Source organism: Calypte anna, chromosome 13, assembly GCF_003957555.1.
Source record: "Calypte anna isolate BGI_N300 chromosome 13, bCalAnn1_v1.p, whole genome shotgun sequence".
Classification (NCBI taxonomy): domain Eukaryota; kingdom Metazoa; phylum Chordata; class Aves; order Apodiformes; family Trochilidae; genus Calypte; species Calypte anna.
The window spans coordinates 146986-166460 of record NC_044259.1 but is presented as its reverse complement, the minus strand read 5'-3'; the positions used below and the strand labels follow the sequence as shown (position 1 = coordinate 166460).

Sequence of the window (19475 nt, the reverse complement as noted above, 5' to 3'; positions counted from 1 at the left end):
GAGCTCAAGTTCTCAGACCTAAAAGGCTGAGAGCAGTGTAAGTGAGATTTTTATGCAACTAGCAATGAGCTATGCTTGCCTAGGGTATAAGTGAAGCTGAAGGTAAGGGGATGGCAACAGTTAACATACTTCTATGGATTATTTTTTTAGTATCCACAAGTAACATGTGCTAATTCAGGTAAAACTGCCATCGCAGCTGGTAAGATTTTTGGGTTTTGTAAGTTTTGAATCAAAACTTGCTTCATAGCAAATATGACATGTTGTGAACTAGATGGAAAAATGTTTACACCTGAAAATAATCTCCAAAGTAAAATAAACACCATTTTCTCAATCCTATCCATTACTGATTTATGGTCCAGCTCTTAGTAAAAGGACATTTATTTCCTTATACACCACCACTAAGCAGACTACTTGTTCATGTGTTTTTTCTATTGGTTATGTATATTTTAGTTATCTGTGTTTTTGTATACTGTGAAGACAAGCAGGTTTCAGTGAGCTAATCTATTAGTGTGTACTGAGAAGGAAAATTACTGTTATTGATGGAGTACTTTGCAGTATTCGCCACAGAAATTACTATGAGTTTTGTTTTTTTCCTCTGGGAAAGAAAAAACAAACCAAACATGATTAATTGTGGTCGTTGTGATAAAAGATTAATGACTCTAAATGAGGATGCAGCATGAAACTAAATGGCAGCCCCCCCAAAACACACTGTTGTGCTGTGTGTATCTCTGTGAACAATATGCTGAGCTAAATCTTTGCTTTATGGGGAAAACAAAATAAATATAGCTAAATTTGCAGTTAGGTTTTCTTGGCCATATTTGTTAAAGTCTTCAACTGTTTGTGACTTAAGCCACAAAATTTATAACCAGACTGAAATTATGACATACTTCTCTCTAGGTTTTTGGATTGTGTCCATCATAGTAACAAGATAATTAGCAAGTAATATTCATATTTAAAGAAACTGGAAACAAAAATTCATACATGTAATTTAGAAAGGAAAATAGACTGCAGAAACAGAAGAATATAAATCTGTACCAAATTTGACATTTTTATTTTCTTCTGCTTTTATTAAGATGCTAGAGTAATTAATATTATGTATGTGAATGCATGTCTTGAACAATGGTTCAGGCTATTGGATAAGGTAAACAACATCTGATATAATTTATGAAAGGTCATAGCTAAGAAGGGCAACAATGCAGAGCCAAAGTACCAGTTGATGCTGAGAATAATATTTTGAATGAATTCTTATCTTGGGGGTCCTTTTCTTGAGCATTAGGATGTTTTTTTCTTGGTCTCTAGTTCTGTGAGTATATCAAAACCACATGGAAAAAGCATCAGCCTGAATTATGGAGGAGAGCATATGGAGGAGAGCAGGGATTGTGCAGCTTCAGAACAAAGATTTCAGCTGGATGGAAACTAATTCTATTCAAAAGCTCAGTATAAAAGTTGTCCTTGCCTGTAGAGTTTCCAGATGGTGACTGAAGTCAACTCCCTCTCTGCTCAGATGAGACAGAGGGAGTGTCTAATGGTTTAGAAAAATCTTAGTTTGTAAGTCACTCCAGAGAGCAGACATCTTTGGCACTTATTCTGTTCAAGTTGTCCCTTTGAATTATGGCTGTGTCAGACTTGGCATTTAGCAGAAATTTTCTATGTTTTCATCTTGAGGAATATCCCAGGTTTTCACCCAGCGTGTCTCTTTGCAGCTAAGTCCATGAGGTATGAATCTTCATCATTCAAAGTCAGACAATTGCAATGCTGTGTGATATCCAGGGGTGACCCTTAACAATCCTGCTGGGATGGCAATTCTTACTAACATGTCGGGATTCTTGCTGGCTAATTGGATTCTCCCTGTCTAGTTTTTACATCTTTTGCTCAGTGAATGACAAAAGCACTGTTATTTTGTACATCTGCATCTCTGTGCTCAAAGGGTTCTTGTTTCAGGATGATGGTATTTTCATGTAGTTTGTTTAATACTTAGTATGTGTCAATACTCAGAAAGTTAGTTTTCTGGGGGCAAACCCCCCTGAATATAAGGGGTTGGTTAAGGAAGAGACTTGAGGGATTTTATCTTGACCTGGTCTTTCACCCTTGGGAAGCAAGTGATAGAAAAGTGTGAGTTCTGTGGGAGTGGAGGTACTCAGCCAATGTCAGGATCACACCCAGGAGTAGTTAAACTTAGGTGACCTTAATATTTTGACATCAGGGAAAGGACTGGTTCTGAAATCCTAAATCCTGAGGTAGTCCTGAAGCAGTATGTGTGTTTTCCACTTTCATTTGATTATACAAAGCATCATGGAATGGATTGTTAGGAACGACCTGACACAAGAAAAAAACTGATTGTTCTGTAAGAATGAAAGAAAAGGGAAGTGCTTCCCCCACAGGGACAGGAGAGAGGAGAAGGTAGCAGGAATGAGCAAGACAAGCTGAGATGCTAGAAGTGCCATCAGTTTTAAATGGTAGAGAAAGAGCAAGAAGGTTATGTCAAGAGGACACACTCAGAGATGCAGATAAGCTAAATAGAGGAGTATTTGGTTAAATAAATGAAACCAGGAGGACAGAACCATGCAGAATGGAAAAATAAAATAAAATTTAAAAATCTAGAAAAACTAGTTCTGCATTTTGTCTCCCTCAGTTTTATTCCAGCTCCCCGCCATCCTATTAGATAATATTTAGCAAGAAGAACTTTTTTTAATTCGTTGTCTCCTGACTTCAGAAACTTTCAGAATACAGTGAAATTGTGAAGAAGCGTTTGTTGTGCATAAGAATAATTCTGTCTGAATGGCAATGTCACTTTTCCCAGATGCTATTTCCTCCCTGAACTAAGTGACTCAAGCTATTAGTGATAATGATGGAGAAACATCTGCAAAGATTATGAAGGGCCATATGAAGGGGTTTCTGTGCAACAGGTAGATAATGTACATAATTGTTTTTAAAAAGGAGAATCGGAGGCATAATAGCATGAAATGAAGGAACAGCAGGGACAGGAGCATGGTTTTGCCTGGCGCTGTGAGACAGGAAAAGCTGGTGAATGTACTATCGAATATGTTTAGGCCTCAGATTGGAATAGGTACTGTTTCCTGTGTTTTTCTGCTGCTCATTTAATGCAGTGCACCAAAATAATAATAAATCTCTCCTTTGCTCAACTATCCCCACAGTTACAGCATCCAACACCAAAAAAGATTTCTCTTGAAAGAGAAATGGAAGGAACAGCCTGTGAGTAATTCTCTCACTTCTGTTTAGAAAAGGGAAATGCTGTCATTTTCAGTGGCAACAATAAAATCCTAATGATAGTTTTCTTTTTGGCTGCATATGCCCACTATGACCACCAAATGATCCAATGGTACTTTCCAGCCTTAGGCTGTGGGAGGCTCCCATACTTAAAATGGAGGGGAAAAAACAACGCCAAAGTCTTCTGCCCAGTAGCATTTTATTAAGTTCATTACACAGCAGTTTTGTTTTCTAAGGCAGCATCAGGTTTTAAAAGGAAGGGAAAGGAATCTATGAACAGATTGTGTTATCTCTGTGGTAGGCTTTTGTCACTTCAAGAGCTGGCAGGATCCGTGATAGCCATGTGATACTGTGTGTGAAATAGCTTTTGCAGAGAGGTGCCCTTCTATTCAGCTGTATATATTTTTTTTCTTGTGATATGTATTTGTTTTTCAGTATATTCTGTATTTGAAAAGTGATGAAAGTTCTACCTGCTCTACCTGCACAAAATGTTTCTTGATGATGATTAAGGTGTATGTATAGATATGAGCATCACAACATGAAAGCTTTTTATCTTTTAATTCTTAAAAATAAAAATCTTAGAAATTATTACTTACTTGAAGTACTATGAAGTAAACCTCTCTTCCTGCTTTTCTTGTATGGAGGCAACAGATTGTAATTTTTTGCTAAAGTTGAGGCAGTGCTGTACAAATCAAAAGCACGGGAAATAACAAGAGGAGGACAATGAACCATCTGTCACAAATCTGTCCTTTTGGGACACTTGACTCTTGTTAACCCAGCCCAAGTCAAAGTCAGACTGTGTTTATATGTATCCAGAGCTTGCATGTTCAGGGCTTGTTTTGTACCTCTGGTACTGTCCCCTGTTATTAGGGAGCAATGTATTTACCCTTTGTTCACTCAAAGGCATTTAATAAATCATCTCCTTTATAACTGCAGTTTTCCTCCTAATTCTTTATGTACCTTTTCCAGTCTTTGTCTTCCTATATGTTCACTTGTCTACTTTGGAACAGAATTCCTATTACTTGTGATCGCCTGAAATTTCTTTTTCTCTTTCTCTTCCCTAAATTGGCTCATCCCTGGAAGCATAGCATTGCACTGGATGGAGTGTTCCCAGACAGGTGAATGCAGGCTGAACATCAGGGCTTTTCTTTTCAAACAAACTTTCATTTATTCCCATAATTTGTCAGTCACTCTGACAGCTTTGCAAATTACTTCCATTTTTGTAAGTAAATAGTCATTTACAGACTGTGTATTCCTATAATAGCCCTTAGCATTGTGTGTTTGATGAAAACCACTGATGTGCACCTGCTCTTGTCTCTTTTTACAGTGCTGCAGTGATGTGGGGAGAGATTCATGACTATACTTGCCCTTAGTATGCTGGTTTCCAGCAGCTCCCACCTGAGTAGGCAGCAAGCATTGACATCTTATAAGTTTGTCCATGATGGAGGTGAAAGTGGTGGGGGTTGGCAGTCCTCCATGGGATGCTCTAACCCTGGCAAATTCTTGTGGCAAATTCTGTCCAAGGCCAAGCTCCAGCAATTTTGCTCATGAGTACTTTTGCTTGAGCAGAGGTGAGGGAAAGTAATATGAAACATTGCCTATGATCTGTACAACAGGAAAATTAACTGCATTCAAATTTCCTTCTGTGTTTTTTTTTTAATGTGTTTTGGTTTTATTCAGTTAAATGCTGTGTCCTCTATTCTCCGACCCATCCTGTCCCCTCCCCAAAAGATGCAGGGACTTCAGAAACTTTCAGAGTACAGTGAAATTGTGAAGATGTGTGTTTGTTGTGCATAAGAATAATTCTGTCTGAATGGAAGGTTGTTTAACAGCAACAAATGACTTGCAGGTAAAATCCTAGACTGAATTAATAGTTATGAACCTGAAGTCTTCACCACACATTGTGACTGAGTATGTTTGAGCTTTCGTTTGCATTAAATTTTTCCAAAGCTGAAATCCATAGAAAGCACAACATGACTGCTATGACTGATAGTAATGGAACGGAATTCCCTTGTTCTGTAGAAATGTTCCTATTCAAAAATTAATTTGACTGCACTGTATACTGATGATAGCCCTCCTGTTTCTCTAAATTTGTGATATCAATTCAGTTCTTTATGTTAATATTTGTGTCAGCTATTCTTAAGCCTTCACTAGCTCAGGATGAATGTTATGGTGAATGTTTTCTGCATTACAGTAGGGATAGAGTAGGCAGAAATGAAACCTTTTTGCTCAAAGAAGCATGAGGCCAACAGAGCACATAGGTCGTTATTGGCAGAAATTATGCTCTTTAGTAAGAAAATACATTGCTCTGTCATAGTTTAAAAAGTTTATTTCAAGGCTGAGCCTCAATTTTAAGTTGAAGTAGCCTTCAAAAGTACTAACGATCCGAATTGCTTTGTTTCCCTTTGTTATTTGCAATTATAGTAAAGAAGCAATGAAAAGAGAGGGAGTGAATGTTGAGTCACAGGTGCATCCATATCAGTTAGGCATCCAAATAACATGGTTATCCTAGATTCCCCATGTAGGCACAGTACAGAATAATTTAGATTCCTCACTTGAGGTCCAAGCTATCCTCTGGAGGTGTCTTTATTAGCTACGGCAGAAAGCTGAGTGATTATCCTTGTAACTCAGATGCCTCAAAAGCTAAGATGGGACAAAATTTGTTCTCTTCTCTCACATTGCCATGATGTGTGCTGAGATTAAGCTGAGTAATGCTTACCAGAGTTGCGAAGTTATCACTTTTTTGTGCTTTAAAAAAGGAAAAGGGAAAAAAAAAAAAGGAGTCTATGTTTTTGCAATAGTCTGCAACAAGCAGAAAGGCCACAAGGTTCCTGTGGAGTATTTTGCCACTCATGTATCCAGTGGACATAAATTAGGTTTTGGGCAGCCTTTTCTTTGTGTGCTAGTACTTATTGTTCATTGCAATTGATGATTAGCTTAGGCAGTTATTGTAAGTGATGCTTAGTTAGTGTGGCAAAGGAATAGAGACTCATTCAAAATATTCTTTAGAGGTTTCTCAGGATGAGCTCTGACTGCATTTGTTTCTGTAGGACTGAAAGAGTTCATGGACACTGAACTGCTGAGTTTGTTACAGGTTTTTTCACTAAATACTGAAAACCAGTATATACTATTTTTGTAACTCCAACTGGTCTTTGGCATATATGAACTAGTACTTTTTGTTGCTAGACAGAGTACTGTGGATGAATTTACTTAAAGAGCCAGAGTTGCTGCATTATTCAAACTCTGTAAGAATAAGTATATGTAATTCTGTATCTTTCTTTGCTAGAGCCATGCAAAGTTATTGGCAGGAATGCTAGTTATTTGTATTATTTCTAAATAAATGAGGCATGGATTCCAGAATTATGCATACTTTGAATGAAACATGGAAGAAAATTAATGTCTCTTTGTGCCACATTGCATGGGTCACAAAAAAAAAAATTAATAATCTAAGGCTTTTTATCAGTTAGGACTCTGCCTTGTTTTGCAGGATGCGAGGATTGAAAGTTTATTGTGTTAGGTTCCCCTAAAAAACTGGTTTAGTTTTCCTTAGATTGTAAAGATAGACAATAAAGCAAGTTTTCTTTCTTTCATTGCTTTACACAATCCCACATTATGAGGTTACTGAGTTAACTCTGTACTTATTTCCTGGTGTTCCCAAGTAATTGTGTGCTTCCTTTCAGCATAATAATGATGGTTCATAGCAAAATGATGGAACAAACCCCTTTGCTGTATTATCTGTCATTTCTGTTCGACTACTTGCATTGTTTTACATGTAGCTAATGAATAATGTGCTTGATGCTGACTTTGTGTGGGGGGCAACACAAACCCCTTACTAAGGAAAATGATATTTTTTTCTAAAAGCACAAGCACTGACCTTCACTGGAGTTCACCAAAATGTTCTGAGCACTTGCAGAGGACAGCCACTTCCTCTCTTGGTCACGAAGCCTGATAGATCTTTAGAGATGAGACTTTCAAAAGCACTGCCATAGTTCTGCTGACATGAAAGTCAATGGGAGTTTTATTTCAGTGTGAGCAGTCAAGCCAAAGCTGAATGCCCTACTCTATACATCAAAATTGCAGGAATGAATTACAAGAAGTAACACTATTTGAAATAATCCAGGATGTTAGAAAGAGGGAATGCTTCCCAGCAAAATGATGTGCAAAACCCAACAACTATGCCAAGAAGCAGACTAACAAATTTTTCCTGTTTGCCTTAATATGTCAGTAGTAGCATGTATGTGCTACCTTGCTGTAAAGTGCAGATGGTGGGGGAACTGAACACCAAACAAAAGAGAAAAAAACAACCCAGTGGTAATTATAGATCACCACACAAAGTGCTACCAGCATGAAGGGCCACTGGGAGCTGAAATCAGGCTAAAAGGGAGCCTGGGGAGCCTTTAATGCCAGAGCTTGGCCATCAGCTCAGAGCCTACTATTACTAATAGGAGCTGCTAACTGATACTAATAACTAATATATGAAAGAATAGTACTATATTTCTAACATTGCATTTAAATAAATAGAGCAAACCTACATGGCATTTATACTGAAAGGAGACACCTGGAGAGAGTAAGTAGCTACGAAAGAACAGGGTAGATTGGGCATTCAATATCTGGTGGAAATTGCACATTCTTCCTGGAAGGAGCTGTTTGCAGTGCTTTGGTAGAATTTTCTATCACATTAGTTCTGTCTCTGAATTCACTTGGGCTCTGTTCTTGTACACTAACCCCAATTGCGCTCCAGGGTGTTCCTGCAGTTTTAGCATAAAGGATGACCTCTTGTATCCATCACCTTTTTGCATGGAGAGCAGCCCTCTGTGAATCTTCATCTTGTGCTTCTTCATGCTGCTTCCTCTCAACGCTCTCCTCTCTTTGGCGCTGCCTAACTCTGACTCTGGCTGTTCATGGGGTTTTCCTTTGTGCTTGATCTAACCATGTGGTAGAACAATACAAATTGAACATGGTTCTGTCAAGCACCATGGAAGGCTGCATACTCCCTGCCGCATGGCATGCTGGGATACTTCTGCTGTTTTCAGAAGCATCAAAAGGTGAGAGATTCCCCTTTCCCCACAGGAAAAACGAAAAAGGTGAAGTGTTTGCTTAACCAGTCTCCTGGGCACTTCAGGATGGAGGAGTAGTGATGTTGGCAACAGACTTCACAGAGGGCTTGCATGCAGAATAACCATGTTGAAGTAATTAATCTGTTTAATTGCTCTCAGACTGAAGAAGTTAGGCATCCTGCTGATTAATATGATCCAAGGGTGACTCCAGCCATACCTACAGAGATGAAAAATCCTTTTTTTCTTCTTACATTGTAAATAATGTAATCTACATCTCTATTTGAGTTGTCCAGTGAGTCCTTCTACTTGAAGTACACTGGATACCACTTCTGTAACAAAGTGCCTGCTACTTAATGTAACTTGGGATTTGATCTGAGTCACCTGAATGCGTTGGCATTTGATTATGAAAAAGCACTCTGCAGAAGAACTTCAGAAGTGTCTGCAAAACATTACATTTTATCTCTTAAAATGAGAGTTAACATGAGTAACATGTCCTGTATGGAAACAGGATTATCCAGTAGTTACATAGCATGAAACTGAGTCAGCATACCCAAATGGGCAATTTTAGCTTTGAGAGCTTAGATAAGACCTTTAACATACTTGTGCCTAACTTTCTCCTTGTGTAAAGTAGAGATAATTGCACCTAGTCATAAAGGACTTTGAGAGCTTCAGGAGTTTTCACATAATGAAATACAGCCTTGTCTTGCAAATTTGTTATTTATCTGTTGTGGAGGCATCAGAAAAGGGACATCTGAGATTCCTAGATTTTTCTCCATAACTACTGCTAAGAGTTAATACTACCAATGTGAATTTATGACAATGTACTTCCTTTTATTCCTGAAAACCTGTGAGAATTGTGATCTAGTGGTTACATGAAGAAATGCGTGTCAGGATTCCTTCATTTCATCCAAGTTTTAGACCAAGTCATCCTTGTGATCACATTTTTGGTGCCAAATTTGAGACAGCCAGATCCATTTCTTGTAGAAAAAATATGTCAGGTCAAACATGTCAGGTCAGTATTCAAGCCCCTGCTGTGACAGTTTGATGTTTTTCCAGAAGAGATGATCCAGCAGTCCTTGTACATCCTTTGGGCAAAGCTAAGCTTTAAAAACTGAAATCAGGTTTGCCAAACAAAGCCTTGGACAAAAAAGTACTTGTTACTTAATTTTTCCACATGGATTTTAGACAGTTACCCCAGAATTTTTGAACACTTGGAAATGTGGTGGTTTATGTAGAATGTCATGTAAGGTTGTTTTATGATACATAGGAGTTATAATGCCCTGGTACCTGATAGTAGTGACACGTAAGTTGTAAAATGAAAATGTTAGAAGAGTAACTAACAAATCAGATAAACAGTTGCCCTCAGTTAAACACAGGCCTTGGCAATTAATTTTACATAATACTTCTTTTTAATTTTTGAAATTACTAGAAACCCAGTTTCACGCTCAGCCAAGCTTCACAGAGTTCTCAGCTACAGTTCACATGTACTTTCAGGTATAGTAGAATGACCAAATGGCTGGTCTGGAATAGTAAAATGAAGCCAAGTGTTTCTTCTGTGCCTGTCCTTTCTTTCCCAGGGCTTTCCATAGGTGATTTTAGAGTGTGCAAGAAGTACTATATGCACATGATGGCTGATTATACCTCCTGAATTCTGTGATGTTCATTCAGAGTCCTGCGGTAGTACCCTGATAAAGCTCTATGTTTAGAAATGGATATAGGCACTTATAAAGTTCTGCAAGCAGATGGCTGAATTTCACATTAGTATCCCACATGGGAATATCTTAATAGAACAGACACCTGTCCAAATGATCTCAAGGCTCAGGTCAAATAGTAAATTTTGTCTGGTCTTTGGCAGGTGATTCCTGCTGTCTCACAGTTTAACAGATGACTGAGTACTGGCTGAGCATATACACGCTATTGATTACTTTTGACTTGGTGTTTACCTGAGTAACTCTTATTTAAACTCATTTAGAAGAAAAAAAAAAAAAAAAAGAAAAAAAGAGAGAGAGAGAGAGAGAGGGAGAAAAGCATGAAGGTGATGGTTGTTCCTCTCCTGCTGAGCTGAGAGGGTTTCCCCGGCTGCAAGTGTGGAGGCAGTAGACTGATGCCCAGGCAAGATGAACTTCCTGTAACTGATGTAGTGTGCAAAGTTCTCTGACATGAAGATAGTGAGACTGCTAAGTGAAAATGTTGTTAATATTCTTTGTCTACTTTTCCAGAAAGTGTGAAAGAAAACCACTGATTTTCACCTTCCAATCTTATATATACCCCTTTTTTCTCCTCCATAAAGCATTCACTTTCTTATCCTTTTTTTTTTTCCATAGGGAGATGAATTTTGTATCTACCAGTAGACTGAAAATGATAATAAATTTTTAACCTGTGTAACTTCATGACTTCTGTGATTTCTTTCAAAGAAAGCTTTCACAGTGAAAATTATAAGTTGTTCTTCAATGGTCAGTTTGGGTATTTGCAAGATACTTTTTGATCACTGAAACATTCTTATGGATTTTTCATGGGGTACTGTTAGTTGTAGCAGGTCTAATAAACTCTGGTCCTGATAAGCTGTTCATCCTTGGCATTATTTCCAATAGAGTGTAAACAACCAAAGGTACAGTGTCATAGACCTAAGAAAGAAAAGCTGTAAGTTCTTCTAATCAAGCCATAATATCTTATCTCTTGACATTTTGGCCTGACTACCAAGCCTGAAATTTTTAGGACTGGAAATCAGGTGGTTTTTCTAAAGGCTAAGATTTTAACTGATGGTGGTGTGGGGAAGGGATTAGTGTGTATGTTTTACAAACTTTAAAATGCCCATTGGTCCCTGTATTTTAGGTGCTGTGCTGTCAAGCTAAAAAACAGTATCCAAGTCTCACTTTAGAGGTATAATATCCAATAAGAAGGATAATTTGCAAAGTATGTAATACCACAGAAGTGGTAAACTGCAAAGCTGTGTGTAATGTTTCTCATAAACTAGTCTGTAATTACAAAACTAAACCAGAGTGTGCCTGTGGAATCAAAATATTAGATTACCTGCAAAAATTCATGTTTTCACTGCAGGACCCTGTGGAGGTAACGTGTAACGTAAGTTAAAATAATAGTGAGTTTAGGTGACTTTTTCCTTAGTGAAAATAGGATGCAGTCATATGATGAGCAGTAGTGTGTTATCAGTCAGAGAGGGGGAAGCAGGTGATGAGTGTCGTCAAGGCTCTAAAAAGAAATGTTAGCTCAGGTTTAAGTTTTCAGGGTCTTCAAAACTGATTACCTTTTTTTTTTTTTTGAAGGTAAAAAATACTTATTGGTAGTTATGGTCACTGGATATTACACAAGGTTCCAAGACAGTTTTGGTGCTTCCATTATGAAAAATGAAGTGAGTGGGCAGGTATCGCATGGCAGGGTCTTGGCAACACTTTGCTTACATACACATTTATTAATACTCCTGGTTTCTTGAAGCACAAAGATCAGGTTTCCAGCCTGCTGTTATTAAAAAAGAAAAACCAAACCTGAAAAGGGACAGATAGGTTCACTGAGACTAATTGGAAAAGCATGTCATTAGAATAGGTCAAAAACCTAGTCAAAGAGGTCTGGCAGTCATGCTAGAATAGTACACTAGGGAGTGCTTCTCACTAAGTATGGTCTAACTATTCCTTAACTAAAATGAAAATTATTTAAACTACTATTACTTTCTTCTGCTGTTTGTTTAACATAGGTAACAAAAATATCTAATTGTTGGAAAATTGGTAAGGTTTTCTAGTGAGACATTGCTCTCAAAAATAGCTATAATAGCTGAGGTTTGTAAACTTAGGACTCCTTAATGTTAGCTTCAAAAATGCTTTGTCAGTTGCTGAGATAGCACTGAGATAGCTCCTGCTTTCATGAAATCCCTTTTCCTTGTTGATGGACTAAGTTCCAAATAGGAAAAGTTGACTTTGCTGAAATCTCCTTCGAAAAAGACTCAAAAAGCTAATCAGACATGCTTCCAAAAATGCCTTCATATCTTAACAGGTAGGCTTGCTACACATGGAATTAATCTAGTAAGAGAAGAAGGAAAAAAAAGCAGAGGCGAGTATTGAGAGTAATTTGAAAAAACGTGGAAAAAAAACTTTGGGAAGTATTAAAATTGTGTGAGGGAGCTGGGATGTGACATAAGGCAGTTCTGAGAGTAGACACTATCTTAATTGCTGCAGTTTTCAGGAGCCATTTGCTGGACTATATTTTCCTTTTATTGCAGGCTCAGAGGATTACAGAAGTAAATTCACCGGGAAATGTTTCATGGACCTTGTCTGTCCAGAGAAGTGTCGCTGCGAGGGAACAATTGTAGACTGCTCTAACCAAAAACTAAGCCGGTTACCCACTCACCTTCCTGAGTACACTACTGATCTGTAAGTGCTGTCTCTCCATCATGTGCTCAGAGAGGCGTGTCGGGTTTCCTAGTTTATCAAGGCTGTAAAAAGGACTTGAACCAATTCAAGACACCTCCTTTAATCCCTGTGTGAAAAAGGGAACATTTTGTTGATTTCACAAGAGCATTCATTTCCTTAGCATTCATGCCAGTTGAAGGGACGAGAAAGAAGCTGTGGCTCTGTGCATTAGCTGCCTGTGTTTGTCTTCCTGAAGTTCTGACATACATACATACATATGTACGTACAAGCTGTATGTACATCCTATCTTTGAGGTCCTTGTCTTTTCACAGAATCACAGAACTTTAGGGATTGAAAGGGACCTCTAGAGATAATCAAGTACAACCTGCTTGTTAAAGCATAATTGCCTAGTGCAGGCCTCACAGGAATGCAGCCAGGCAGGTGTTGAATGTCTCCTGAGAAGGAGACTCCACAAGCTCCCTGGGCATTGTGTTCCAGTGCTCTGTCACCCTCACAGAGGAAAAGCTTTTCCTTATGTTTACATGGAACCTCCTGTGCTCCAGCTCGCACCTGTTACCCCTTGTCCTATCATTGGACATCACTGAGAAGAGCCTGGCTCCATCCTGACACTCTCCCTTTAGGTGTTTATAGACATTACTGACGTTTCCCCATAGTATCCTCCAATCTAAAGAGACCCTACTCCCTCAGCCTTTCCTCATAAGGGAGATGTTCTTTATGTCTCTGTGCTGTACTCTCCATGCAGTTCCCTGTTAGTAATTTTTATTTAAGAAATGGATTAAGCCTTTGTATTGTATCTGTGACCAGGAACTCATTCCATTTCAGAAGTGCCTGCTACTTTGATGAAATGGCTCTCACTAAAACTAATGTTTAGTTAAGCTCGAATTGATTTTATGAAACTTACTTGCTTTTAGAGATTCTAGAAATTATAAACATATATTGCTAAAGACAGTGTGAGAAAACATGTTTATTACTTAGGAATTTAAGAATCATGTTTTTTTGTTATATTAGTAGCAGCTTCAGTCACAAGTCTCTTTTTGTATCAGTATTTTATTTATTGTACTTGAGGTATTCTGTTTAAACTCCCATAAAAATTGTTTAGCTGAAGATAGAAGAAATATGATCCAGACATACAAAACACAGCAAAGTCTTTACAAAGAAAATTGGAGCTAAATGTAATCAGAATTTTCTTCTGATCCCAAGCTTCCCAAGATAGGGCTATAATTTTTGAAGACAAGTGGATTGATGGGAAAGAACCTTCTGTTTACGTGGATCACACCTCCAGTATCATGTTTTCTGTAGCAAACCATCTGAAGAAGGCTTACTGTCACAAACAGGCTTTTTAATGATTAGGCTTAGTAATCCCTTACTTACCCTGTGCATTGGAAGAAGGCATTCTGACACTGTCCTTTGGCATCACAGCCTTAAAAGCATGCTAAGTTTTTACTACAGTCTTCTGTGTTCCCTTTCCTTCTAAGCTGAACTCGCTTCATTCTAGGAGTCTTGAAAGAGTGGCAGACTGTCTTGCTTAATAAAGGTCATAGTCATCTATGTGGAAGCCCTGTATGTCATGGATCTATTTCTACAGATATCAGTGCAGTATTAAGTGTCTTTTTGCTTATTCCTATCAGGCGTTTGAATGACAATGATATTTCTGTTCTGGAAGCTATTGGACTCTTCAAGAAATTGCCCAACCTCAGAAAAATGTAAGTTCGAGTCACTTGCTTGTTAGAATACATGCTGTCATGGATTACAAGGAGAAGGGAATGATTGTTTTATATATATATGGTTTATATTTTCTTTTTTTAATATAGTTTAGTACTGCAGTAGCAGAAATAGCTTATTTTAATATAAATTTATAGAAACTGAATGGGCTGCCTATTAGATGGACAAGCCCAATTAAACCACAATGAAGATTCATAGGCTGATATTCACTGTTCTTTAGGCTGAAGTCTCTGACTCATGGAGGTAGAAGGAGTTCTGTCCCAGAATTTATTCAGAGATATTGTTACAGTCTGTATTTAAAATCGAGTGGCAGCTTTTCCCCTTTTTTGATGCAAAGTGCACCTTTTCCTTATATGGCCTTTCAGGAGAGGTGTGTTCAGGTTATATTCAGATGTAGATGGAGCATGCTCTAGCATTGGATTAGGGTTAGAGCAGATTTCAAAATTTTGCTCTACAGACTCCTCAAACTAATAAAAATTTTATAAAGTCTCCAAATTCTTCTGATGTGCCACTTTCTATATTTTCCAGTTTCTGGCGAAATTCTTCTTTCTTCTGCCAAATTGCAACAGACAGGAAAAAAAACCAAACAAACCATATTTATTAAAATAATCAGTACCAAGTTTTTTCACTTGGTTTTTGGATTCTTTATCAAGAATGGTATGATCATCTGAAGATTTTAAAGATTCAATCATGGTGTCAGATTTTCCATTTCTATAGTTTTTGTCAATCATATCATAAAGAGTTTCTTTTGGGGTATATTTATGGACTTTAAGGTGCTCCTAGAAGGGCCTTAAAAGAGCACAATCACTCAATTCTTCTACCTTATAAGAGGGAGAAGTCCTTTCCTCAACCCCACTAGTGCTGGCAAAACCAGCCTTAGAATTAATTTTGTTTTGTTCTTGTTTTAAAAGTAATTCGAATTTAAAAATTTTAAATTTCTTTAAGAGTTAGTTTTGCAATTTGGGTGAGCCATCATTATGAACAGGCTCTAATATTTTCCTCAGTCAATCGTGCCGACTGTACCAACTGAAGGTGTTAAGGGTCCGTACGTATGGTTTTATATTTTGTTGCAAGGATTTAATAGCCTCTGTTCATATATGCGTCGCACGAATTTGGAAAAATAACAGGTTTTGTAGCTTAAGCAACTTATGAAGAATTATTTCAGAGAAAGGAAAAAAAAAAAAAAAAAAAAAAAGTGACGCCACCTTTAAAAGAGGTTTGCACTACGGAAGGATTTACATGACTTAATCACCCCGGGGAAAGGGTCATTAAGAAAAGAAAAAAGCGTAATTAGGTCTTTTCACTCTCGGTCGCCTCGGGCGGCTGATAGCCACAGGTGAAGGTCCTGGTCTGGTCTGCTGAGCGTGGGTGAGGCTGCTTTGGCTGTTCCTCCTGAGCTGTAGTTTGAAGTTATGATCGAAGAAGCAGCAGCATTATGTCCTTTTCTCTCTGAGTTTTTATACAGAGAAAAGGGTTCTGTCTTTCCCATTAATTATTGGCAGAGGCTTGCAGTTTTGGGGGACTTATGAAATGCAGGAATTCTTTAGTTCTTGTTATCTGATACTAATTTGCATTACCTGTTTGTCAGCTTATCAAGAGACATTATTATTAGCGTTTTTATCTCCATCTACCTGATGAGGTTTGGGTGGAATCAGGGTTTTGATATATTGCAATCAGAAGCTGGCAGTCCAGACTTGTTTGTTAATACATTTTAACTAAGGTGGCAAGAGAAAAAAAAAGTTTTGCTACAGTTTAATAAAAAGGCCACTGTCGGGTTAGGGGGAGGTGGGGAGTTCTGTCAAGAGGAAGTAGTTTTGATATATATTTAGAGCAGAGAAATGCTGGACCAAGAGACGATTCATAATTTCAATGTGTTCCACATCAGGTATGCTGAATGTTAGAAATAGCTATAAGGTTTAGTATTTTGATTTTGTCTTTTGAATGTATTGCGTGACTCCAACTAGTGAGATTTTTTCACATAGTCGAAGGAAAAAAAATATTGCAAGATATTACAAGGCAGTTTCTTTTGATCATTAGTATCTTAGAGAGGAGAAACATTTAGCTAAAACAGAGCTCAACCATTCAAATAAATCTGTATAATTATGCCAACAGTCACAGTCCTGGCACTGTACAATGTTTAATAATACAACCTTTAATAAGAGCTGTATTTTGTAAAGATACGTGTAGATATGTCCTGCTGGTCTTCTAAATGGATGTTTAAATGAATGTCTAAAGCTATTTGAAGTTTTAAACCTAAATTGCTTATGTCATTGGCTCTGCTTCCCTATCTGTAGTATTTAAGACTTGCAGTGTCATCCTGCTTCCAAGAACAACTCATTCTCTAAAAGCAAAGCCAGGCTATCTGTGAAAACTATAAAACCTTAGCAGACAACTTCCCTCCAGAAGAATGCAACAATATGAGAATTTTCCTCCTAACATATACTTAAAGATTCCAAACATGTCAACAAGAGACAAATATTCTATGGAAAGCCCCACTCAGAGCAGGCTGTTTGTGTGATGAAAGTACAAGGTTCAAGGTGAGACCAAGCAGAGCCTTTGCAGTTGTAACTTAGCTTTGTATCTAAAAGTATAGGTCAGTTTGCAATCTGAATTGAGAGACAAAGTCTTTGCATGCAAGATAGTAACTCACTTCCACCTCAAACATTAATTTATTAATTTATTTTTGTGTAAATAAGCATCATGTACATGATCTTTACTAGGAAAAGGATCATTATGAGTAATTATTTATGCCAACATGCAAAAGAGATGCTGAGTGATAAGCATTTCCACTAGAGAATTAGCTCAGTCTCAAAATTAAATGCATATGTCAGAATATCCTTCCTTGTCTTGCTTTGAGGTTGAACATAAGCTCTTCATGTGAGTGTTAGCACAAAGTACTAAACTTCTGGAAAGCAAAATCTGCATTTAAGCATTTCTATATGTTTTTTGTTGTTTTTGGCTGATTACTGGCACGGTCCTATTCTTTCTGATCACAGAATGTGCATGAGGGGATGGGCTACAAGCTGACATGAAATGTATCTCCAAGACTCAACTTTTTTTCTTTTTTTTCTTCTTTTTCTTTTTTTTTTTTTTTTTTTTTTTTTTTTTTTTTTTTTTTTTTTTTTTTTTTTTTTTTTTTTTTTTTTTTTTTTTTTTTTTTTTTTTTTTTTTTTTTTTTTTTTTTTTTTTTTTTTTTTTTTTTTTTTTTTTTTTTTTTTTTTTTTTTTTTTTCTTTTTTCTTTTTTCTTTTTTCTTTTTTTTTTTTCTTTTTCTTTTCTTTTTTTTTTTTTTTAAGTGATGACTTACGCAAAGAGCAAGACCCACATATTTGTATTTGAGCCCAAGCTGTCCTGTGCCATGTCTTCTGTCAACTTTTATCCCAACAAGATTGCCTCTTTTTTATGAACAGAGTAGTCCTAGGTGTTAATCTGATATCTTGTCATTTTTTTTATATCGTGAATTTGGATGTTGAAACTACTACTCATGCTGCATGTATACTGGATCATTTCTTGAATAATTGCTATGCAGTATGAATAATAGTGTTGGAATTAGCATCTTCCTGGGAACAAGAGCATATCTTTACTTTCTTTTTGTTGTTGTTGTTGTAAAACAGTAGAAGAATAGTGTTTCCTGTCTTTAACCTAAACAAATAGGATTATTAATCATAATCTATACCTGGTATCATATGAGATGCTTTAAAGGATTGAGGCCCAAGGTTTTAATGGCCTTTTTTAGAGATGTTTTTAAATTATTAAATGCCATTTATTTTCATGCATCCCTGATGGTATTTTAACATTCAGAAGTTTTCTGTTTACTGTTTTTTTAACAAATATGAAATATTTAAAAGATCAGTTTTGTATTTCTTCTGAACTTCATTTGACTTCATAGATTGAAGTTCCCAATCTAATCTATAAGCAAAACATCTTGATATTATATAGGCAAAGTAAATATTTAGAAAATCATGCTGTGTATTGCAGTATCTGTGAATTGAGAATTAAAGGATACTCATTTCATTTTGAATGGTCACAAGCCTGGGAGCTTATGAGTGCACATATTGAAATTTGTATTAGACACATGCAGTCACACAGTTTTGCATATTTCTCCAGCACTGGAGTAACTATCCAGATTAACATATGCTGTATGAAAAATGGTGAATATTTTGATATGTGGTATCTATTTCAGTGGTAGTAACATTGCTTGCCAGAACCAGCAACCCAACCCCAAGCATGGTTCATAAACTTCATGGACATAAATCAGATGTTAGAAACTGCACTTCCTGTATTCCCAAGACCATACTCTCAAGCAGCAATGTCGTGAAGCATAAGAGCTGGAAATCCAATTAATTAAAATACTCTTGATAGATCTGAATATAATTGCGGTTTTGCTGAATAAATGGGGAAGCTATTTGTAAGTACAGTAGGTATGCTATTGAACTTCTGTACCTGCTCCTTGGTGAATCAGTGTCCCACTAGAGAACCCTAAAAGGTACATAATTTTCCTGTCCTCCTCCCCCCAGTGTAATGATGTATGCTTGGAGTAAACACTAGTAGTTTTGCTTATTCTGACCGGTTGTGCCTTCCAGAAATTTAAGCAACAATAAAATCAAGGAGTACGAGAAGGCACATTTGATGGAGCTTCAGGAGTGCAGGAACTGATTCTGACAGAGAATCAACTGGAATCAGTGCATGGACGAATGTTTAGAGGCCTCACAGGGCTAAAAACCTTGTAAGTATGAAGGCCTGCCTTTCTCTGTTCCTCTGTGAGTTGGGTGGGAGCACTCAAGTTCCGCAGTGCCTGCTAACATATCTGTTATTAGCCAACATGTTCTAAGGGAGGGTCTTGTACCACTGTCCTGAAACTCCTTCAATGTGTTTCCCATCCTGGATAGGTTTGAAATTTACCTGCTGTCAAGAAGCAGGTTTTCAATAATTGGATGAGTAAGATGATGGTGAACCTGTCAAGAGTCACATTTAGGCACTTTTAATCATTTTATACTTCAGTGTTACTTTTGTGCTTAGACAACTTTTTTAATTTATTTCTGAGAACTAACACTTACATGTAAACTGATAGTATGTAACATTAATTTATT

General features: G+C 37.2%; 1 protein-coding gene across 1 annotated transcript in view; it reads left to right on the top strand.

Moving 5' to 3' along the window:
• Nucleotides 1-19475, top strand: part of SLIT3 (slit guidance ligand 3) — a 433718-nt gene that overhangs the window by 313802 nt on the left and 100441 nt on the right. The window contains 4 exon segments of the mRNA XM_008503402.2: nt 12514-12664; nt 14293-14367; nt 18969-18994; nt 18997-19111. Of these exon segments, the coding sequence (XP_008501624.2) occupies nt 12514-12664; nt 14293-14367; nt 18969-18994; nt 18997-19111 (367 nt within the window).